Source organism: Candoia aspera, chromosome 8, assembly GCF_035149785.1.
Source record: "Candoia aspera isolate rCanAsp1 chromosome 8, rCanAsp1.hap2, whole genome shotgun sequence".
NCBI lineage: Eukaryota > Metazoa > Chordata > Lepidosauria > Squamata > Boidae > Candoia > Candoia aspera.
The window spans coordinates 77,886,749-77,910,013 of record NC_086160.1 but is presented as its reverse complement, the minus strand read 5'-3'; the positions used below and the strand labels follow the sequence as shown (position 1 = coordinate 77,910,013).

Genomic DNA, 23,265 nt, shown 5'->3' with positions numbered 1-23,265 from the left:
GCCTTCCTCTCGGCCAAGCTCTCCGGGAACAGTCGAGAGCCACCCTGCGCGCGTGGGGGCAGCGAGTGCAGCCCCCGCAACGCGTTTGCCTAATAGCTAATTAATTTTGCCTTCCCTCCTAATGTACAAAAGGAGCTCAGATCTGCAGGAGTGACGGTGGCGTTTGCGTTTGTCATTTCCCATAATTGGGAAAACGAGAAGGGGCGGCACGTTGGCTGCTGCTCACCTCAGCAGCTAATAATAATGAGATGATCATCTCTTGTAGCTTTTAATTAGGAACTGAGCAGTTAATTGATTTGTTGGGCATGTTAATTAAGGAATAATGAGGGCTACAATGAAGCAGAAGGAGGCAGCCGAGACTGCCGCCTTCCATGGCAGAAGAGGGTGGGACTGGCGAGAGTCTTGGGGTCCAAGAGACTCCGAGATTTGTGCTTCAGTGAGCCGTGTCTCCAGCCGGGGGGCGGGGGGACTGGGGCCATGGAGGCAGTCCGCTGTCTCCTGTCCCCCCCAGGCCTTTGCGCAGGAGCTTGCAGGGCCAGGAGATGTGGTCTCCCCACACCAGCCATTCCTTGGCTTCCCTAGGCACCCCCTTGGGAAGGGAGAGGCTCCCCAGTTGTCCCTCCTTCAGGGCTGAAGCCCAGGGAGGCTCTGCCCCCTTTGGTGTCTTGGCCCGCTGTGCCTTCATCCCATCCCCTGGCAAAGAGGCTCGGCCTGTACAAGCGCAGCTGGGCACAGAGAGTGGCCAGAGGGAGCCCAGTTGCAGGAGCTGCTGGTCCAGCTGTTGCACCGGCAGAGCGTGCGCCTAAGGAAGGGCTGGTCTGCCACAGGCTGTCATGCCATACAACCCCGTTGGTGGGGGGGGGACCCACAGCAGTAAGCCCAAATGATTCACCTCCCACCTGGACAGAGTCAGACACACGTCCATCTGGGACCCTGCGGGGAAGGCTGTTGCCTTAGCTGGCTTAAGGCAGGGACTCTCCAGCGGGGTCACGATCTGCAGGGCTCCCTCATGAGCGCTGGGGAGGTGGGGGTCCAAAGATACTTGGGGCTTTGCTGTCTGCTTGGCCTGCACAGATAGTACTGCTCATGCAGAGTTTGGGGACTCCTGGAATACAGGAATTAAAATGTAACTAGTAAGAAGTATGTTCATTTCTTGCCAACTCTAACCCCAGTGAAACCATTAGCTTAATTTCTGCGGGGCCACACAAATTAATTTACCGTTCTGAGGGCGGGGGGTGTTACTAGCAGCCCCTGACTGTGCTTTTGAGCAGCCCAGCAGTTGCTTGGCCCCTGAAAGACATTCTCTGGCTTCGTATTCCAAAAGCCTACCCGTGGGCAGCAGAGCAGCAGGAGAACACGCCACAGAGGGGAGGCTCCTTGTTGGCTACTGCCTCCCTTCCTGGGGGAGGTCTCTGTTTCTGCCAGTCGCTGCAGAGATGCCTTGGTCCTTCGACCTGAAATGGGACGTGAACTGCCGGTCTGGAGCATCTGTTTAAAAGCAACCTGCCCCCAGGCGTCTTGCTGCTTTCAGGGCCACATGCATAACTTCAGAGTGGGCAGAATGGTGTCCCCAAAGCCTTGACTCCTGCAGAGTTCTGGGCTGCATCATCCTGAGCCTCATGTTCCATCCCGCCCACTCCATGAAGCCCTCCTTGACTGCCAGACCTCCTCCTGCAGGGAACAGTGGCCTCTGGTGCCATTTCCAAGGCAGCCCTGTCCTCCAGGGCGCCCAAGGATAGGTGGTGTTTGGGCCAAGGTGGCCTGTGAAGGACCTCAGGGACTGGCTGTGGCACCAGGGCAGCTGGCAGGGCTGGCCAAAAAACTGACTGGCCAGCTTCTGTCCATCTTGAACAGGGAACCGTGACAGCAGCAGCTGGTCGGGGGCCTGACCCTCCCTTGGCTCCCCCCTTGCCTGGTCCCTGTGCGCCCTCGGCATCCGCCTTGATTTCAATGCACCTTATTGCCGTCTTGAGCCACAGAACTGTAATGCAGCAAAGGTCGAGGGGAAGCACTCCTCGGGACCGTCTTTTGTCTTCCAACGACCTTCCACTCACTTTCCGAGTGCAGATACCTCTGTATGTCAGTCAGCTCTGAAATGCTCAGAGTGTCTTTTTTAACTTCCTTGGTAGATTTATTGATCATGGCACTTTATGTAACACTTCTAAACGTCTAGAATAAAAATCAGCACACCTAAAACTGCTCATCTGCATCTATGGCTTGGTATTTCATAGGGTATTTCAATAGCGTTCAGACCTCCCCTGGATCAGCCCAAGGTGCACCTGATCTATTCTCTGGCTCCTGCCAGCTGTTCCTGGGAAGCCCATCAGACTGGCTGCACTGGCAGATGCCAGAGGGACTCTCGGAATCAGCTTGGCCAAGACCTTGCACTAAAAGGCACCAGAGAGGCTAGTCCTCTGGAAATTGTCCTGGTGGCAACGTTCTTCAGGTGCACTTGGCCCTGCAGCAGCACCTCCTTCCTGCTGCCCCCCGTCTTGGCCTCCAGAGTCAGCCAGCCACAGTGCCACTGACCATCCCTGTCTTCTCAGCTGTGGGGCAGTCCGGCCAGTCCCCAAGGCCACTCCTGTCCCACAGGAGGTGCAACACCCAGCTGAGAACTTGATTTGTCCACTTTCTCCAACCTGGTGCCCATCGGAGGAAAAAGATTGAGGTGTTCTGAATGCCAACCTGTGGCTATGCTGGCAAGTTTTGCTCAATTTTATTGATTAATTTAAAGGGCTTTGCTGCTGCTCCAATCAGGCCAATTTAGGCAGCTCACAACAAACCTCACAGAAGGAAAAGAATGCAGTAAAATATAAGAAAATAATTTCAGTGTAATAATAACAAAATATGTAAGATGTGAGGTGCCTACATCTTCAATTCCTCAATCCCCAAATGTTCGCATAAGCAGTCACATTTTTACAGGTCCGAATGACAGCAGCCAGGATGCTGACCTTGAACTGCTGAGACCATCTCTTCCGCTGGGACCAAGTTCAGGAAGAGATGCCCACTTCTGAGAGCCCCTCCCACTGTACCTGGCAGGGAGTGGGGCTCCTGTGTGCCTTGGGTGGCTGGGCAGATTCTACCTACAGCAAGTCCTGAACCATCACCGACACTTATTGCACCAGAAACAAGCTGGCCCCCAGTGCAGCTCCTGTGATACTGGTGTTATATGACGGTATTGGGATGTTCCTGTTAGTATATGGGCAGCTGCCAGCTGTACCAGCTGAAGTTTCTTGGTGGTCTTCAAAGGTTAGCCCAGTATAGGATGAATCGCAGTAGCCCAGTCAATGCATAAAGGCGTGTTGCCGGTACCTCCCATTTCAGGGATGGTCCTAACTGATGCGCCAGCCAAACTTCACTTGCTCCAGCAAGAGCAGTGAATCCAGGGGAACCCACTGCTATGGACCCACTCCTTCAGGGAGAGCACACCACTCTCTAGCGCTAACGTCGGCACTTCCAGGAGTGCTCGGCTTCCGGATTAGCCACATAATGCCTGGGTCGTGTCCCGGCCAGCTCTTTTCCACCAGACGCTTACAGCCTCCATTAAAAGGGGGACAGAGGTCACGTCTACATATCAGTGACATTGTAACTCAGATGGTCAAGTAGTGTCTGCCAGTGGCTTCATATAGATGTTAAATATGATGGAGGAGAGGATTAAGCCCTCGGCACCCCATATTATTGGGCCCAAGGCGTCAGCCTCTCATTCCTCCCCAGTTGGAACTAACCACTCAGGAAGGATCGGAGCCACCACAGAACGGTAGCTCCAGCTCCAGCCCTCACAGCTGGTCCAGAGGTGAGGTATCCTTGGCTATTGGGAGATCCATCTAGATAGGTAAGGTTGCACTCCCTTATACAAGTCCTGATACAGGTAATCGATAAGAGTGACCAACCTGGTTTCCATCCCATGTCCTGAATGAATCCTGAATGAGAACAGTCCAGATCTACTTCTTCCAGATGCTTTGTTGCTCCTGCCCCAAAGGGGAAGGTCAGACACTGGACAATAGTGACTCCAAGGTCAACCCCTTGAGGAGAGGGCATATCTGAGACCCCTTCAGACCTCCAGCATCTCTCCCTCCTGCAACAAGAAGCCCAGATCCAGGTCCCCATCTCTCACCTCCCCACACACCAGGTACAAGCCAGCTAAGACATGGCCAGCTGTCAGGTGGCAGGCCGCCTCACTCGCCACTTCCCCAGGGACAACAGGCTCAAACTCCTGGTTAACGTCACTAGATGTCAACCTGGCCACCTCTTCGGACCTGGGCTTGCTCCGTTGCATTGTACAAGAGAGGCCCAGGAGGCTCCTCCATGGATCGCCAGAGCTGCAGCCAACTCCCCCCCACCCCAGAATGACCAACTTTACAAGCGGGAGAAAAGGTGGGGATCAGCTCACTGCAATGAGAGGAAGGAATGGCTTGAGGGGCAGGAGGAAGAGCTGCAGCCCAGACAACGTCAGATAAGAGAAATCCGAGTCCAGAACTGTAACCCGAGAAGGCATCTCAGACAAGGCCCTCCCCCTTCCCATGGACAGTCTATTCATTTCTCAATTTTTTATCACCGCCCATCTCGCCCCCCCCCCGCCCCGCCCCATGAAGAGTGGGGTGGGAAGGGCATTCGGAATTGCAGGCGTCTGCTCCTGTAACCTTAGAATAAAAGTAGCGTTTGCGTGCCTTTGGCTCCCAAGCGTGGGCTACTTCGGAGGGCCGACACTCCCTCGCGGCGTGGCAATGCTTTTCGCACCTCTTCCCGGCCACTTCGGATGCTCCAGCAGAGCCATCTCGCGGCTTGCAGGGAGGCCTCCGTCCTCCTTTCCTCTTGCTTCAAACCAGAGACTTCTCGGAGGCCGGTGCCCGGCATCTGAATCCGGACCCACTCCTGTCCCGGCTCGGAGGGAGGGCGCCGCACCCCCTTTCTCCGCGGGCTTCGGGCCTTGCCGTCCGGGCAGACAGGGCCCTCTGGCCGCCGACGGGCGCCCTGCCCGGCTGCATCCGGAGGGAGGCACGCGGCCCGGCGCCAGAGAGCTGCCGAGGGGCCGGCTGGGGCCCCGACGTGCGCCGTGCAGGGCCGTCCTCGCCGCCTCCCGCGGAAGCCCCGGCGCGTCCCTCCCTCTGCAGCGCTGGCAGCGGCTCCGGGCACAGCAGGGCGGCGAGAGGGGCCTGGAGGACCGGTTCTTCCTTCCCCGGGTCCCCCGCGGAGTCGGGCTGGGCTGGGACTCCTGGCGGGGTCGACGGCGTGGGGCTCCTGGAGGGAGGCAGCCACTCGGTCGAGGGAGGCAGCCAGAAGCAACTCTCTTCATGTGGCCTCAAGTCGTATGGCTGACCCTCCCCCGCGCGCCGCTTTCAGTGAGCGGGTCCTGGTCGAGGGAGGGCTTCCCAAGGAGGGACAGAGGCCGCCGGCCCACCCACTGGACGCGAGGGCGGCTCCTGCCCTTCCAAGGGAGCCGCGCCAGGGGAGCGTTTTTCCACCGCCGCCTCTGCCCAACTGCTTTGCGTGCCCGCTGGGCATATGCCAGGGTGGTGTTTGTGCTTTTGTTGCTCCAAAAACTTCAGAGTGGCCTCGACCAGCTCAGCTCCGCTGTGTGGCTCCAGGGGGAATGTCGAGCCTCCTCTAATGACTTATTTCATTCTGAGAAAATGGGGCTCCAGGCACTGCTCCCTAAAATACCTGACCCCAAATGAGTGGATTCCTCTTTCCATGTGTGCATGAAAGGTCAATGGGGAGGGAGACATCAGGATGGCCTCCCACCTGCCCCCCCCCAGTGTCCATCCTACCCTGGTTCAAGAAAGAAAGGGGGGGGGCTTCATAGAGCTTCTGGGAGTTCCCAGGTCCCTGGACTGCAGCTCAGGCTCAGTGGCTACTTGGGGCCATGGAGAGAAGACACTGCAGGAGTTTTGGTAGCCCAAACCTTTTGGGAGCAGTGGACACACCAGGAATCCGAGAACAAGGCAACCACCAATTGTTTGGTTTGTCCAGTCCCGCCCCCCTCCTGTCCCTCTCTGCCTCCTCTGCCAAAACTTGGCAGAGCGGCTTCTGGGCAGGGACAGAGGGCATGGCCACAGCTGAAGAGCCCCAAAGGACACTGCTCGCACATCCCCAGAAGGGGCACATCCCCAGTCTGAATCCCTCGGTGTCCCCACCCTCTGTGTCGGGGGGGGGGGCATCAGGTGCTTGGGACGACCAGGCCCTGGAACAGGCCCTTCTGCAGGGAGCCGGCTACAACCAGGCCTTGCACGTCAAACCCGGGTTGTTTTTATTCACGGCACAGTGACACAAACTACAGCTGCTCGCTCTCTATGACACAAGGATATGTACACAGGCCCAGCAAACGCAGAGACACAGAAAAATAAATTAAAATAAAAACACACTCTTTTTGTGGATTAAAAAATTACCCAATCGAAGTGCGACACACACGAGAGGGTTATGCGTGGCGGAGGTCTCGCAGACGGGTTTATTTGCCCGTATGACTGGCGAACTGCTTCCCAGCCAGGCGAGAAGCCACCCCTTTGTCCCTGGAGCCGCTGCCCTCCACGCCGGCTGGACTGGGCCGCGTCCCACAGTTCCCACGGCCAACCCATGGGCAGCTGGGGGGCAGGCAGGTCCCAGGAGAGAAGTGATCCCTAGGCCATCCTTACATTCCCCCCCAGATTCCCCATGGAGGGGGTGCCACTGGCGGAAGGGGAATGGCCCGGTCCTTGTACGGTCCTCGCTCTCCCACACGGTCCTTTTGGGCCCTGTTGGCCAGTGGCCGCCCCCTCCTGTCCCTTGCTAGTCATTGGATGTGACATCAATGTCTTCTGCATTGGACTGCTTGGTGGCGATCCTCCATCGGTTGATATGGTGGGATCCCTTTTTCTTTTGATCCGACTCGGGACCCTCTTCTTCTAGTTTCTGCCTTTTATATTTCGTCCTTCTATTTTGAAACCAGACCTTCACCTGGATGAGACAGAAAAGTAGAAAAGGGTCAAGGAAATGGGAAAGTAGGCTTTCTTGGAAACAGGGCCGGGGCACTTCTGAACCTCAAAAGGAGTCCTAATTTGCTTATTCGTGCAAACGCAAAGGCTTGTTTGCTGTCACTGAACTCAAGCACCAGAGATCAGGTGGTTATTCATTTATGTAAGCATATTAATCTTTCACCTCCCTGCCAAAGAGGATCAAACCAGGCTATAAGTTGAAAGCAGGCACCTAAAGCGTTCAGCTAAAACCAGTCAAATGCACCGACTGTATCCAGAACGAAGGCACCCGCACACGGCTTTTGTGGCAAGAGAAGCCTCCGATAATCCAGCTGTCTCTGCGGGAGAGTGAAGGCAGAGCACCGGCGACTGCACAGTTGCGAGAGCACCCCTGAAACAGGCTTTAAGTGCCACCAGGAGCCTCCAGCTCAGAGGGAGGTGACCCCTCAAGACAGGGTTTGCCCTCACCAGAAGGGGAGGGGACTACATGCCCAATGCATGGGGAAGAGAGCCTCGGCCTCCATCAACCAAAGAATCGCATGTAAATATATAGATATATGATGAATAGGTGTTTATCTGACATTTCATAGTCTTCAAAGCCAGGATGGATTCATTAGAGTTTGGTTCTCAGAAGAGAAGGTAAAGAAATTGGGCCTATCAGAACCCTGGTGGAACAGCAACAATTCACTTTGTTCATTTTTTATGGATCAAAAGTAAATTTAAAAGTCATACAAATTAGGTAGCCAAGAAGAAGTTATGGAGACTGGCAAAGTTCAGGAGAGATCCACATTAATCAAGGATAGGAATGCTTGGCAGATGAGCAATGTGAGATTTTAGCTGGGCATTCCAACCTCAGCTCGGGTGACGGAAATTAAATTGACATGGCATTAAAAGAAGTCATCATGAATAACAGAGAGATTCCAATAGGAAAATATGCATTTAGATCACAAGAAACAAGACAACGTTACAAAGAATGACAAATTTTATGTAAGCGTTGTCCAGAATCTGGTACAATTTTGGCCATTTCAGAATAGGGCATCATCAACTCCAGCTTGAGAAACTGCCCACAGAGAAGGGCACGGGGGTTTCCTGAGAAACTGGCTGACTGGTAAGGATGGGGTGTAGTTTTGAAAACTTTTGCGTGAGTGACTGAAATAGCATCTCTGGCACAGATCAGACTCCCTAAGTTACTGGTGTGCTCAGCAGCTCCATCAAGGAGGCCAGAAGATGCAGAGGAGAGTTTTACCACATAAGGAACACAGGAAAAGGACATGAAGTCTGGGAAACTCAATATAAGCAGACACAACCTCCAGCAAAGAGGGAACTGGGGAAACAAACAATGAGTTTTGTAGGTCTGGCGTTTGACTTGGACAGCACTTCTGCCATCCTTCCACTCTTCCATCTTGACTGGTTACTCTTAGGCGCCCTGCCTGAAAGGGCTGGGGAGGCCCACAAGGTCCTCTTTCCAGCCATGGGGTTTCCAAGCTGCCTTTTTTTTTTCTTTTTGAAGTCCCTCCTGGAAGTCTTGCATGAATCTCCCCCAAAGGGCCATTTTGCTCATCAACTTATAAAGTTCTCCCTGCAAAGTCTGTAGGCCACAGAGAAGTAATCACGAGCCCCCACCGGACCTCCCAGTGGCTGCTGTCAGAGACTGCTGTTCTAGGGAGCTCTCCTGGCTGCGGCACCCAGCAGAAGGGAGGGTGAGGCCCCCCAGTCCTCCCTTCTGCCCAACTCCTAAAGCAGGGAGCTGCTGCTGAGGACTCACGGCCAGCCCGTCTGGCCTTAGGAACACACCTTATTCATGCAGCAGCTACACGTGTGTGCCAAGGCACGCAGAGCGCACACGGGGGCTTCCCTAAATCCCCACCTGTCTGATGGCACCAGTGCCGTGGCAATGCTTGCCCTGTGAGATGGATGCGGCATCCTTTCCCCAGGCCTGAGCCAGTCACACGTGGAAGCATCTTTGGTGCCCTCAGGTGGCCAAACCCACCAAAAGAACGGTAGCCGCCTCTTGCTGGTATGCAGGGCTCCGGCTGGCACTTCGGCAGGCAGATCGGCCAGTTCCTGTGGAAAGGGTCTCTGGCCGGGGCCTCCCCTGCCACAGGACAGAAGTGCTGGGGGCCTCTCAGCGAAGAAGAGGCGCGGAGGGAGGAAAGGTGTTTTCCCACCCAGATGCTAGAACCTGGGGTAGTTCGATGAAATGCTCAGCATGGGAGCCACGATCGGCGAAATAGAGGCTCCCTTCGCACACTGCACTCTTCCTTCACTAACTCAGGCCACAAGAGAGTAACAACGATCACGGACGCAGGTGGCTTCGGAAGAGACGTGGTCGCTGACGCTCTTTGGTCAGAGGTGGCTGACGTGGCCGGAGAAAACAACGTTTGCATGCACTATTAAGCATCACACTATCTCTAAAAGGCAAAGGACCGTGGTAGGGGAGTAGCTGTTTGAAATCCCAGGTTTATCCTCAAGACATCCTCAGTGGGATCCCATAAGTCAGGGTGGAGGCTGTGCCCACACCGTCAACACACTTACACAGGAGGTGGAACTTTCGTCACACAACTGCAGCATATCTAGATTTTTGTGGCACCCTCTGCCATGGACAGCTCTGGTTATAGCCAGCTCCCATCACTCACCCCAGGTTGACCCCCTGATAGTTCTCCTCCCCACCAGGGATTTCTCTCCAGAGGTCTGGAGCCTACTCTGCAATTTAAATAAAAACAAGCACTAACATACCACAAATAAAAATATGCTAGCAGCAACAGCAACAAACACACTGAATAAAATGGCAATGTAAGCTTTCCACATAAAAATTCTACACAGACTATTTTTGTCTTGATAGATAATTTAAATGTTGGTGCAGTAAAATTATGCTCTGCATTGGTTTCTTAAATCCACCCAGAGTTCTCACTCGAGGCCCAAGTGACCAGGCTCAAATTGTCCTACTTCAGACACACTATGCGAAGGCCCAGCTCTCTGGAGAAGGCTCTGATGCGGGGAAAGGTGGAAGGAGAGGGAAGAGGGAAGACCAGCAGCAAGGGGGGTGGGCTCAGTCATGGTGGCACGATGGGAGCACCCGTGGAAGGCCTGAAGGACCAGGTCAGGGACAGATTGCCCTGGAGAACATGGTTGCTAAGAGTCCATACTGACAATGGCACATGATCAATCAATCGTTTTATTCCATTTTCTATTACTTCATCTACTGTGTGTTACTCTGAGTTTCTTCAGTGGACTCCTTTGAACTGCTCTGGGGAGACAAACAGGATGCCAATAAAACAAGCGATCCTCCTGGTTCGCTCCAAAGGTTCTTGGACAAACCACAGGGAGTCAGCCCTTACCCAAGAGAGAACAAGGAAGGCCCCGAGCATGGCCTGGCTCTCTCGGCAGCCGCCCTCAGGCCGAGCCGGAAGGACTCCCAGGCCAGAGGCACATGTCGTGGGCCCTCCTGTGGCAGAAGCACCTGACTTGGTGTGCCTTCATGCAGGATACCCCTGGCTCCCAGCCCTTCACTCCAGGGGAAACGTTCCACTTGCCGGGAAAGGGGTGCTGGGGGCCAGTCGGCCTTTGCTGGGGGGGGTGCCGGGAGCTGTGACCCACGACAGCCGGGAGCACCACTCCCCACCCCGCTCAGGGTGGCCTGCCAAGAAGCCAAACGTGTTGAAAGCACTGGCCACCAAGCTCACTGTGGCGGTGCACCCAAGGGCAAATTTGGAAGAAAGGTATGTGTTTTTTCCAGAGAAAAGTGCAAAAGCAAAGGAAGTTTTATTTTTTTCTGGCACTGTTCAAAAGGTTGTTTTTTAATTTTTTCACCATAAATGACCTCTGCTTTTACATGATTACAATCTGTTCCTAAGTTCCCACTAAATTACTGTTTAAAACCTCTGCAGAATGGCCAGCTTCTAATTTCACATTTCCTGGTTCTTCACAGTCAGCAGCCAAAGCCGCACCAGGGCGCTCCGCGGCCGCACAGCAATGTGCCCAGGAGGGCTGAAGGGAAACCTGCGTGTGGGCAAAAGGCCGTCCCTCACTGCGTCCGTTTCCCTTCCAGAATGAGAGAACGTTCCCTTGACAGAGGCAGGGAAGGAGGGCAGGGCTCTCTGGTCCACGATTTCCTTTAAAAGGATTCCAAATCAGTCTGACCTGGCTTTTTCCACTCAGATTAATAGAAATTATATTCCTCTCTCTCAACCTCAAATTAAAAAGGGCTCGAACACAGCTACTGCTCCACGCACTATTCCTTGGTCCATCAAAACCCACTTCTCTGCCTCAGGGAACAGAGAAACCCGCAGTGCACAAAAGCCCCTTCACCCCCTCTGCCCCCGTGGCCTCACTCAGCAGCTGCTCTCCTGTCCAGTGGGAGTACAGGCCAGTGATGTTTCCCGGATTGGGGCCCTCATCCTGTGTAGTTTACCTTTCAGTCTATCAAACAAGCAAATTCAAAATATTTCACTGTCATTATAGTAATTATAATTCTTGTTGTAAATTCCTTTGATAGTTTTAAGAAAGAATCACATGCAAATGTTGTACATAAAACAATAAAATAAATCAGAAGTCCCACAAAATGCTATTCTTAGCAAAAGCAAATGTCCCTTTGTTGTGTCCTAAAAAGCTATGAGTCTATGTGCGCATGCCCACACACAGGGGGGTGCCTTTATATCAAGCTGCCTCCCAAACCACTTTTGGGTGAGCCCTAAAGCCACCTCTCCCACAGCTGTGTGGCTGAAATAGGAATGAACATCTGTGACCTGGTTCCCTACCAATTTCTGGGGAAAATAAATGAGAAGTGAAACGGAGACTTGGTGCCACTCAGCTGGCAGGAGCAGACCAGGAACCGGGAAAAACAGAGCACCAGAAACCTTGATTGTTCCCTCCAATGCATCATGTCCTGATATCGTTCAACCTGCTGCAGCCCCTGGACACAAAAAAATAATACTGGAGCATCACACTGGCCCCTGTCTGCAGAACTGTTGCCAATCCCTGCCTCTCTGGAAAAAAATGCTCAGCCAGGAACCAGGATGATAATTCGGGTGCATCCTGCATGTCTTTTAAAAGTGAGAGAAACACCTAAACAAAGAGAGAGTGTTTCATCCTTTGATTTCTTGGGGATTTTCCCAGGACGGCTGCCTTCCTGCACACCCCTCCAGACACCCTCCCCAAGCTGATCGTGTTCCTCCCTGGCCTGAGGAGGGCTGCGCTTCCCCCACGAGAAAGGCACCAGGCAAACACGTTTCAGGGCTATCAATTTGTTCGGAAATCCAACTCTTGTCCCGTAAGCCCATTTGCAAAGAGCACACCTGCCCCTTCAGTCCTGCTCATTGTCTGGGGGGAGGCATATCACCTTACGCCCTGCTGGAGGACCCACCACCCGTGTCATCGTCACAACCAGGCCCAGCCAGAATTTTTGCTCTTCTCGGCCACCTGTCCAGAGCAGCTCCTGCCCTGCGAGGCTCCCCTTTGCTCGCAGGCAGGATTATTCTCCTCTGGACAAAGGGCTGTTCCGTCTGTCAGAGCCACTGCTGCCTCAGGCTAAAGCCCCTCGGCTGCCCCTCGTGAGGTGCCAGACTGAGCCAGGCCCTGGCTGCTCCCCCAGCACCCCTCCAGCAAGCTGCTGAACCCCCCAGTCCGCAGAGGAGGCCAAGGGCTGCCTGCAGAGACTGTGCCCCTCCTGGCCTGTCAGCCAGTCCCTTCAAGGCCCGGGGTAGAGGCCTCCCTGAGCCTGGACGGGAGGAACTTGCTGAGGGGCCTGGGGACCCCCTGTCCATCCCATGCAGGTGAAGTGGCAGGAGCAGTCAGGAACCAGATGTGGCCCTGGGGAGGTTCTCCTCTTTTCCCAAAGCACCCTGGTCAGTGGGGCCAAACAGGCCCAACCCACACTCAGGGGCTTCAGAAGAAAGGGCAGCCCAAACTGGGGCCCTCCACTGAGAGTCCAGGTACTCTCTCCCACAAGGAATGGGTCCAGGCTGACTGTGCAGAAAAGGGCCACGAAGGGCCGCTTCTTGTTTGCCTCTTGTGCTGTCTCATCTCATGAGGCTCCACAAGCAACCAAGATCCATAAACTAGACAATTGAGGAATTGGCAAACCCAACAGTGGCACCCCAGCAAACCGTGGTGGCATCAAAATGATGGCACGCCCTTAATGGCATCACCGTGTAAACGCCCCCAGAACATCCTGACATCTGGTGCCAGTATCTTCTCTTCTCTTCTCTATCTTATTTTTCCATGCAAGTCACAGTGTTTGCACAAGGAGGCCATCACACAAGCGCTGTTATTCCCCCACCCAACATACATACATGGATACCCAGGAAACTAATTCTACTGTTACTGGTCTTGGGCCCTTCCCGCATACAATGCCCGCAGACACGGGTACCCGTCATGCTGCTCCATTCCAGGGAAAGCAGCATTGTGCATAGGGGGCAGGAAGTGAGGCAGGAAGACTGAGACAAAGAAGCCAAAGGCAGGCCATGAAAGGAAAGGAAATACAGCCAAACCTGGCTTGATCCAAAGCATTCGTGGACCTCTCGGTAGCTTCCCATCCTCACAAAGCCTCCTTCCACAGATCGATATACCGCCTGGGACTTCACCTTCTCTCCCGAAACTTCTCGCCACTGCTGCCCTCCTTTTGAGTAGCTCAGCTCCACCCAGCCACGACCCCCTTTCCTCTCCGCCCCCCACAGGCACTTACTGAGTGATCGACGCCGCTTATTCCCTCTCTGTGGCCAGACCCTCAGCAAACTTCCTTCCTACAGACCACTCACTTTCCCAGTCAGTCTTCAGTCAAACTAATATTCCATTATTCGGTCCCAATCCCTTTCGCCTTTTATCACACATGTCTAAATTTCCATTGCCTTTAATTTATTTTACGGTTCTCCTGTCGTACTGAACTCTCACTTCCATTTATTTATTTACTGCATTTAATAAATGTGGCCTGAAATGTGGCCTCTGATGCACCACAATTTCACAAACATTCATTCCTCCCAGCAACCCACCCACTACAGTTCTACCAGCGTCTGAACGTCTGAAACGTTCCCCACCTAGTTTCCCACTTTGGGTCCACCTTCCGCCACGGCCCTCGCCTATCTCCTCCAGCCGTCTGCTGCGTATGTGCAAACGCAGTCGCTCACTCCATTTTCCCCGTTAAAAGCAGCAGACTTGGTCTTCCATGCAGTGATTTGCAGGTCCACACTCCGCGTTGTATTCACTGCCAATCATTCAACGGCTTGGCCTCATCTGCGTGCAAAATCCACTCGCATTCATTTCCCAACCAACACGTTCCTAATTCCATCACAAGCATTTCTTCTGCATTTATCTGTAACTGCGTTAAACAAGGAAGGGGACACCTCGCGCTTTTATCTCGGCCTCGAACCGTTTGCCAAGCTTCCCATTTACCCGCACACGCATGCTTTACTTCCATCGTACACCACCCTCCTCACCCTCCCCAACCGACCTTCAGCTCCGCATTGGCGCAAAACATTTCGTAACGGGGGTCTGTTCAATTTAGCATCGGTTTTCTCTCGATCAACAAACCCAACGAATTGTCCTTCTCACATTCGTGCGCTTCCCAGCGACCTGCTGAAGGGCAGAAGCGGGGTCCGCCTTCCCCTGCCAGCGGAAGGCTGCTCTGCGTGTGTTTCGCCTTCTTTGCTGGCTCCCGCCTCTTGCGCTGCCCCAGACAGAATCCTGCCAAACACCTTCCAGGACACGTCAAGCCCCCGTGGCGGCGTTTGCGTCCACTCCTATCCCCATTGCACGGGGGAGGGGGGCGATAACGACATCCTTCCAATTGTCAGGTGCGGATGCAGCCTGCGCTCTTTCCAATCACACCACCTAAACTTGCAGCTTCACCATTTTTCAATGTTCTCACTGCATTTATGACCTGTGGTTCCGGAGTTTTTTTCCCGGAGCCTAGCCACTACGGGTTTTTTTCAGTCCCGCTCTTTGACGTTTCACCATCATTCCCATCCAAATTTCTAGACAATTCCTTTCAACATCCCCTCACTTCAGTGTCATCCCAAACCATTCCATCCCTTTTGTTTTTAATTTGTTTCTCTCTACCGGAGTCTCCCTCCGTAGCCCCCGTCACCTACTTCCAAAACAAATGTTTACATGTGCACACACATTTGCACATGGCTGTCCTCCAAAGGCGCGGGGAACATAGCTGGAAATCTGTGGGCCCCAACTGGAAATCGTTTTCTCCCCACGCGGTGGGCTCCTGCCTTGCGACTCCACCAAGGGGTTGGAAAGGCTCTGTACGTCTGCCAAGGACGGCGTCGACTTAAATTATTCAGGAGAAAGTTTTCCCCCCCAACAAGCCCTTTCCTGATTTACGAGCCATCATCCCACAGCCCCTCCGATGGAGACACTTGGCTGGGGAGCCCCCACCCCTTACCAAAGGCTCCCTGGCAGGACAAGAGGGAGCCCATCAACAAATTTGCACAAACCTGTTAACTAGCAACACGTGCAGGTGTCCGTAGGTGTGGTCAAAAAAGTCAAGATGGTGCAATTGAAGCTCTGCCTAAGTTTCATGACCACACCCTGTGGACACCCCAGAATGTCAAGCAGGGCCAGGGCTGACCGGCAGCTGGCCTTGATTTCCTGCAGCCCCCTGGAGGGAGCAATGAAGGGACGACCTAGATGGTGGGCGCAGCTGTCCGGGTTGCAATGCAGGGAAAGCGAGACTCAACGGCCACAACGGAGCGGGCCAGTGCAGGGACGGCCTTTCCTTTCGCCCAGCTTCTGAGCTCCCTCTGCACAAACAGCGCATGGGAGGGAAAAAGCACAGCCACAGTCCGCAGGCTTAATCCCAGGGGTGGGGATTGCTCCGGTGGCTGGTGGCGCTTTCAGGCTTAGAAGATTAATTTCTATTTCACATCTTGGTTTTTGGAGAAATGTGCTCAGACCAAAAGAGGTTTTTGCACACTGCAGGTGAGTCTGGGGGAACTAGAAAAAGTTTGAAGGAGGCAGGATTAATTCTGAGGCCAGAACAGTTAAACCATCCTGCCATCCTAGTGTGCGTGAATTCACAAGGGAAATTGACCTTAAGAGTTAATGAGTTGGATATTTCAAAAATATACAGAAAAGGGAGGGTTTAGCGTGACTGATAAATCTTTACCATCATGTTGGTTCACTAGAGGTCATAAACATCCAGATGTTTAGATGATAACTTTATCAGGACTCAGCAAGTAAGCAACTAAGGCTGAATGTTGCATAAAACAAAAAAAGCAGCAAAGGAAAAGGAAAAGGAAAGTGGGCTGGCCTATCTATTTTATGAGATGTAGGCCGGGCGCCCTTTGCGCCAGGGCAGGAGCTTCCACCCTGGGGCAACCAGCGGCCGGCTCCCTCGCAGCTTCATTCTCTAGGGAAACTGAACGCCACCCCGTTTGCCCCCCCCGCCCTTGTCGGTGCCGCCTCGCAGGCAAACCGGAGCGGCCGAAGGGCCCCCTCCTCCCCGCGCCGCGGCCCACCTGGGTCTCGGAGAGGCTGAGGCTCCCGGCCAGCTGCTTGCGCTCGGCGCCCACCACGTAGTGGTTCTTCTCGAAGGCGCGCTCCAGCCGCAGCAGCTGCGAGGGCGAGAAGGCGGTGCGGATGCGCTTGGGCTTCCGGGCGAAGGGCCCATGCAAAAGCAGGTTCTCCTGGGACACTTCGCCGCCTGAGGAGGGAAAGCACGGCGGTCAGCCAGCCCCAGCTCGCCCAGGACGGCCCCACGCACGCCGGCGCCCTCCCTTGGGGGCCCCGGAGAAGCGGCTGCAAGGGCCCCGCGGGTCTGGGGCCCTGGGGCCTCAGGACGCCTCCCCACCCCATTGAGGACCCCAGAGACATCATTCCACCACCACCATCACCGCCACCGCCACCGCCTCCTGCTGGGCGGGACAAACGCGGGACTGAGGACGCCGCTGCCCTCCTCCGCGGGTCCGAAAGAGGGGAGCCCGGGCGGACGCGAACGCGCGAGCGAGCGCTGGTGCTCACCCGAGGCAGCGCCCACAGCGGGAGAGTTCGGCGTTTCGGCCCCACTTCGCCACCGACTCCCCGTTCGGCGGGGGGGGGCGGTGGAGGCCAGGAGGAGGGAATCGGGCGGGATTTGTGTTCTGAAGGTACCCTAGGGTGCCCTAAAGATCAGGCTCCAGGCGCCCCCGCCCCCCAATGCACAGCCTTGCTGCAGAGTCTTACACGACCCGAGGCAGCAGCTCAAAACGAGGTGCGAGGCAGGCCCTGCCACGAGAGCAATTTCCTCCCAGCCTTCCGCTGGTCTTCCCCGACCTAGGTGAGGGACCGGAGGTCTACCTTGTCAGGACGTTGTGAAGGAAGTCGCAGTGGAGAAAGCGCCAACATTTGCATGCCGAAAGGCAAGGGAACGGCGGAGCCAAGCTCGCCCGGCGGCGAAAGGAGGGGTTGGTGCCAAGTTTTGAGGCCCTGAACTAGGCTGCGCTGTGGCTGCCTTGGCCCGCCTGGCCCGGGAGGAGCGCCTCCCTCACTCTTAGGGCGTGGCAGGAGCGGCGAGGCTGTCCTTTGAGGAGTTCCCCTTCCGTGGCTGAGTGCTCAGGCCTCCCTCCGACGCCACCCCAGGCCCACCCTTCAGAAGGCCAAAGGGGAGAGCTGTCCCGGCAAGATCCTTAAAGGCAAGTGCCTAGGTCCTGCGTGCCCCCACCCCAGCAACCGTTTTTGCGCCCCCCCCCCCGCCCCGCTTGGCTGTCCTTGCGCGAGCGTAGAGGGGGCGGGTTCCAGGACCACCGGCTTTTGCGTTAGTTTGCGCCCGTCCTCGGTTTGGCTCGGGTCTCGGGGTTTGCGCGTCCGGCTTAAAGAACCCGCAAGGCCGGGAAATGGCCGAATTCAGCGCTGCGAAGCGCCTTTCAACCCCTGGCGCCTGCTCCAGCTCTGCGGCCCGATTTCGAAGTAAGGGCGTCCAGAGAAGGGCTCTCGATTCCCGACCATTTGAACGACGGCTCCGGTCTTGCTCGCCAACGCGCTTTCTCCCCCGGGAACTGGTCTCAGAAAAGTCCTGGCCGCTGGCCGGAGCTGGCAATTCTGGACCGGGCGGCGCTCCTTCCGCCGGCCTCCGGCAGCCCTGCGTCACGGCTTCCGCTGAGAAAGGCCGACGCACTGTCCAAGCCGCCTGCCCCGCCCGGACTTGCAGGGCGGCTCGGCTCCGTCCCCTTCTGGCAGGCTGACCCGCTTGGCAGCGGGACAGTTGGGCTTGCTCGGGGTCCGCTCCTGACTGGCCGCTTGGCTGCTCGGGCGACCGGGCAGGGCGGTGCGAGCTCCCCCTCCTCTCGCTCAGTACCAGCCGGGCAGGAAAAGCGACTGCCGGTTCCGAGATCCGGTGGCCCAGCGGAGCCCAAGCTCACCAAGGGCTGCTTCCAAGGCCGTCCCGAGCAGCCGGGCTTACCGGAGGGCTGTCGAAGTCGGAGCGCGCGGGAGTGGCGCAGGCCTCGCCCTTCCGAAGGCTGCCCGCTGGCGCCCTTGGAGAGGGGCCTGGGGGGGCGCGCCGGGGCTTCCTCTGCGCACACGGGCAGCGGGCTGGGCGGGCACAGCTGGGGTTGTGGTAACGGCAAGGGGAAGGAGCCGAGCCCGAAGGCAGCGCGGACGGCAGGAAGGCAGAGCCGCCTCTTCGCCCGAGACGGCGCCCGGCACCCCCCCGGCCGGCCAGCGCTCCTCCGCCTGCGCTGCCGGGGCTCCGCAGCAGGACAGCCTCTTGGAAACGTTCCTCCCGTCGCTTCTGCTGCCCCTTCCCCGGAGCGCGGCGGGGAGAGCTTCCCTCCCCTCCGGGCGGACGAACAAAGGCCTTTGAGGGGCGCTCCTTCCAGGCGGCGGCCGAGCAGGGTCACAGCGCCAAGGCCCGGATATCGCTTTCCAGTCCGAAAGGCCCGCGGAGACTACGGCAGACCGCGCCAAGGAGGGCCTCTTGGGGGAGACTAGCCCGAGCGGCGGAGAGGGGGCGGGTGACGGGGCCCGAAGGCGGGCTAGTCCCAGGCTCTGCTCGGAGGAGAGGCATCGGCCCGCCGCCGGTTTCCTGGCTAGGCCGCAAAGAGGGAGCCCAGCGCGGCCGGAGGAGCATTCCCCGGCCCTGCGAGCCCCGCCTCGTTCCGAGGCTCCTCCGGGGACGGAAGCTTCCCGTGGGGCTTGGGGTTGTGCGTGGTCGCGGCACTACGTTTCCCTGCGACAATTTTACCGCCTTCAAAAATAGCCCGGCTGCGGGTGGAATGAAGGCCCCCAAGCCGCCCGTTGCTCGCCAACGCCAAAGCGCCTTTCTGGGCGTCGGCGCGCCGGCCTGCCATCCATGGGCCGGAAGAGCCGGTCTCCTCCCGCGATCGTGCCTACAGAGAGTTCCCCAAAATATCGACAGGGATTCATCTCAGAACAAAGAGCCAGAGACACGATCCCGTTTGGCAGATTTCCTGTACAGTCCGCAGTTCTCTGAAACGAAATGGACCGATAGGCGCCGGTTGTAGCTGGAATGTCCTGAATCCACCCAGGGGCCTGCCCGAACCTCTCCATTCCAGTGACCAGTAAAATAAAACGACGTCCCCTGTCCAGGAAAAAGGAACTTTAAACCTTCTCGGGGAGGAAATGCGGGCCGGGCAGGGGCCTTTCTGCACGACCATCAAGGAACAGCGCGCATTCGCCGGCGCTTCCTTTTCCTCGCCCGTGAGGCGGTCGGTATCCGGTCGACCGGGAGAATCGGCTGTAATTCCTCAGATCCCATTTGGAAATTGAAATCCTCCCCATAATAAAAGTAATAAAAATATTGTATCTACATGGAAGGCACCAACGCCGCATCTCCCAAGACAGTCCAGATCCGGAACAGACGCCGGTGAAGATCCAGACGGTTCACGCTCCCGATGACGCCACGAGGAGCAGTTGAACAGGTCTCCACGGACCTTGCTCGGATCCCTGGTCGCTGCCCTGCGGGGCGCCGCATTCAGCCGGTCATCTGCTCTCACTACCGGTCGCTGTCCTTCCTCACTGGAGCAGGCACTGATGGGCACCACCAAGGCGGCGGCGGGGAGGGGGGGAGGCCCGTCCTTCCGGCTGGGCGCCCTCCTTCCCCCCTGCACGGGCAGGCTGACCAGCCAGGCCTCACCGAGCCCCCTTGCACCGCCCCCGCCTAAGTAACCTCCCAGGAAGAGGGAGACGCCTGAGCTGCGGACCTTCTCTGGTCGGGGAAGGGCAAAGGCGCCTCTCCCTTGGCACCCCGCAAAACTGAAGCCCTCCCTCGGGGCCAAAATAGGACAAACAGGCGACGGAAGCCGGGACCGGATCCAGATGTCACCGGAACCCGGCTGGTCCTGCTGGTGCAGAAGTCCTGGGGTGGGGCGGATCTCGGAAGAGGGTTCAAAGAGCGCCGTTGCGGCCCACGAGGGCGCCCTGTCGGGGGCCTGGATTGCAACGCCCCTCCCCGCAGGCACCGAGGGCCGCGCCGATGACCGTCGCCCCACAGGCCCGTGAAGGAGGGATGTGGCCGCGCCAAGGCGGCTCGAAAGCCGTGCCTACCTTGACGGGATCCGAAGCCGCCGGCAAGCCATTCCCAAAGCCCGCTGGCCGCTCCGGCTGGGTGGCAAAAGGCGCTTCTTTGGCCAGGGAGACCTTGTCGCAGCGCCGGGCTGCCTCCGGGCCGGAGATTCGCTTTTCCCGAACGACGGGCGGGATCAGCTGCAACCGGCCGAGCTTTGGCCCAGCCGCGGCCCCAGGCCGGGCCGGCGCCGGGCGGTTCGGCCCCACCATGCGCCGCTCCGAAGCGCGCGCCCCCGACTCCCCCGGGGTGGCCGCCCCGCGCTGCTTACCTTGGAAGCGGTGCCCAAAGAAGCGGTTCCGCAGCACCCAGGGGTAGAAGTTGAGCGGGTCGCGCGGCTGCGGGCCGAAGAAAGGATGCGGCGAGGGGGGCAGCTGCGGCGGGTGGACGGCCAGTGCAGGCGGGTGGCTCACGGCCTCCGGGAAAAGCAGTTCCGGGCCGCCGTACAGCGAACGCCCGGCGGCGGCCGAGCCCTGGAAGCCGTGAGCGAAGGCCTCGACGGCGGCGCTGGCCGGGTATCCGAGGGCGGCGGCGGCGGCGGCGGCGGCGGCGGCGGCGGCGGCGGCGGGACGGAGAGGCTCCTCTGCCAGCGGGTGGCTATTGTCCTTGCCCACCAGGGACTCGATCGTGAAGCAGCGCTTGGCCGCCGCCGCGGGCTGGAACATGGCTCAGGGCCGGGAGAGGGCGGGCGCGCAGGGTGACCCGGGCGCGAGAACACCAGGGAGCCACGTCGGGCTCTGCGCGCGGACGGCCCGAACCAGCAGCAGATCCGGGCGCGCTGGACCGGGCAGGGCGCGGCGGCTGTGGCGCCAGGCGGCTTTGGGGAGGTGGCAGCCGCACTCCCGCCCGTGGTTCACCCGCGCGCCCGCCTCCCACCCCATCCACCCGGTGCGCAGTGGGCGCGCTCCTGGGCTAGCCGTCCAGATAAGCCGGGTACCTGCGGCCCGCCCCTCTGATTGGCCAGGTTCACCTGCCCCGGGGTTGGGGAGGGCACGTGGGAAAGGCGGAGGGAGGGAGGCGGAGGGAAGGAGGCAGCGGGGTCGCCGTCAAAAGGCGGACTGGAGCGCCCGGGAGGCTGCGCCGAGCTCCGGATCCGCCCCGCCGCCCCGCCCTCTCGCTTGCCAGAAGGAAGGCAGGCGGAGCGAGCGAGCGGGAGAGGACGGCTGCCGGGCTCTTCGCGGCGCCGGACCCGAGTCACCCAGCCCAGCCTGTCGAGGAGAGGGGCTCCCGAGGCTGAGATCCGTTCGGCGGCTCCCGCGGCCGTGAGGCCTGGGGGGCGCTTCTCCAAGCTCCGTTGGACGCCCCTCCGCCGGCTTTCCCGAAGATTCGCGAGGGGGTGGGGGGCTGTGTGGTCGAGAGCAAAGCCGGAGCCGAGGAAGGCGCCCTCCAAGTTTCGCGGAAGCGCTGCGGGGGAGAATGGCGGTGGTGGCAGAGTCGGACCCCCGCCGGCCGCAGCGGCTCTGTTGTGAGGCCGCCTCCGTCCATCTCCGAAGGGCTGAGAATCTCCGGCACCAGGGCAGCTCCCCGTGGGGCTCCGCCTTCGGATCCTTTCCACAGGCTTAGGGCCCCCGTTCTCGCCGCTCTCGTCGAGCCCGCGGCGGGAGGTCGCTAATCCTGGAACCAAGAGAGAAGCAAGACGCCCGGTCGCTCCGTTTGGCTGGGCCGCGTGAGGACCAGCTCGGCTCAGCTGGCTCGGAGGACCCTCCTGTTGCTGCTGAGGTGGGGCTGAGAGCAGCGGCTGGAACTCTCCTGCTCGCGCCCTCCCGCCTGTTCGGGAGGAAAGGAGGGGACACGGCGCCGTTCCCGCTGGTGGCCGGAGCGCCGGAAGAAGTTTGGGACGCAGGATGGTTGGCCGGGCCCACCCGCCGCTTGGTGAGTAGTTCTGGCCGTCGCTCCGGGCACGCCCCACCCGGCGCGGCCTTTGCCCGTTCCTTCCCACCGTCAGCCGGTGGAGCCTGGAAAGGGCCCGATCCTCGTCTCCAGAGGCCCGGGTGGCTCGGCCAGGCCCCACTACGCCGTGGCCCGCCGGCGGGGGTGAGGAGCAAGCCACTCTTTGTGACCGCGGCTAAGGACCGCGTTCCACAAAACACGGAGCCAGCACAAGCTGCCCCCCTCACCAAGATTAGGGCTGAGACCCGCTGAGCCTGTCTAGGCCAGTCTGGCCACGCTGGTTGCGTGAAGGAACCGAGGGGGATTTTGCCTCCAGCCTGAGCGCTCCCCTCCCCCTGTTCCGTGATGGCCGAGGAAAGGTTTGTCGTCCGCTCCGCCGGCACCAAACCAGAGGCCGCCTGTGGTTTCCTTTCTCCGTAAGGGCGGTCGCCGCCTGACCTTTGTATCCCTTTCCCAACGCGCTCGCGAGACAGAGCAGCTTCCCGACGATCCCTCTCACGGAGAGGCCACTTTCTCCGCCGATGCAGGGGAGCCTTTCCCCCTCCGGCCGCAGAGTGACCAGCCGCCTTCCCCCCGGACGGCGGCCTCTCCAGCGGGCGCAGATCCCTTGCTGCGCCCTAGGTGGCGGGAGGCGAAGCCCAACCGGAACGTCTGATGCGGCATCCAGCAACGGTGTCTCATCCCTTCTCCCGGAGGCCGCCTTGGCATGGCCTGGCTACCTCCTCGGGTGCCAGGGCAGGAGAGGCGCGAGGGGCAGCTGGCTCCGGAGGGCTGGGACTGGGCGCGAGCCTTTTGGGGTGCGGGCAGGGAGACCCGCAACACTCGACCTCCAGCAGCAGAAAGATTTTGGGTGGACGGGGGTCCAGACAGGAAGCGGCTCTCCGTGCTCCCGCCCAGCGGCGGTTGCCACCCCGCTCGCCCGTC

At 58.3% G+C, this 23,265-nt stretch overlaps 1 protein-coding gene across 1 annotated transcript; it reads right to left on the bottom strand.

Moving 5' to 3' along the window:
• Window positions 1–6,601: 6,601 nt before the first annotated feature.
• On the bottom strand, window positions 6,602–21,469 carry EMX1 (empty spiracles homeobox 1). The gene is made up of 3 exons (XM_063309877.1): window positions 20,723–21,469; window positions 16,409–16,593; window positions 6,602–6,930 (listed from the first exon to the last, which is right to left on the bottom strand). Exons 1-3 carry the CDS (start codon window positions 21,114–21,116, stop codon window positions 6,763–6,765), a joined length of 747 nt encoding a protein of 248 aa, XP_063165947.1. The 5' UTR covers window positions 21,117–21,469; the 3' UTR covers window positions 6,602–6,762.
• Between the last annotated feature and the right edge of the window lie 1,796 nt (window positions 21,470–23,265).

Excerpts from the sequence above, each read along its gene's own strand:
- EMX1 (XM_063309877.1), bottom strand. The coding sequence starts at position 21,116 with ATGTTCCAGCCCGCGGCGGCGGCCAAGCGCTGCTTCACGATCGAGTCC. Across the intron at positions 16,594-20,722 it reads CTTTGGGCACCGCTTCCAAG|GCGGCGAAGTGTCCCAGGAG; the intron begins GTAAGCAGCGCG and ends TTCCCTCCTCAG. Across the intron at positions 6,931-16,408 it reads TCAGCCTCTCCGAGACCCAG|GTGAAGGTCTGGTTTCAAAA; the intron begins GTGGGCCGCGGC and ends TGTCTCATCCAG.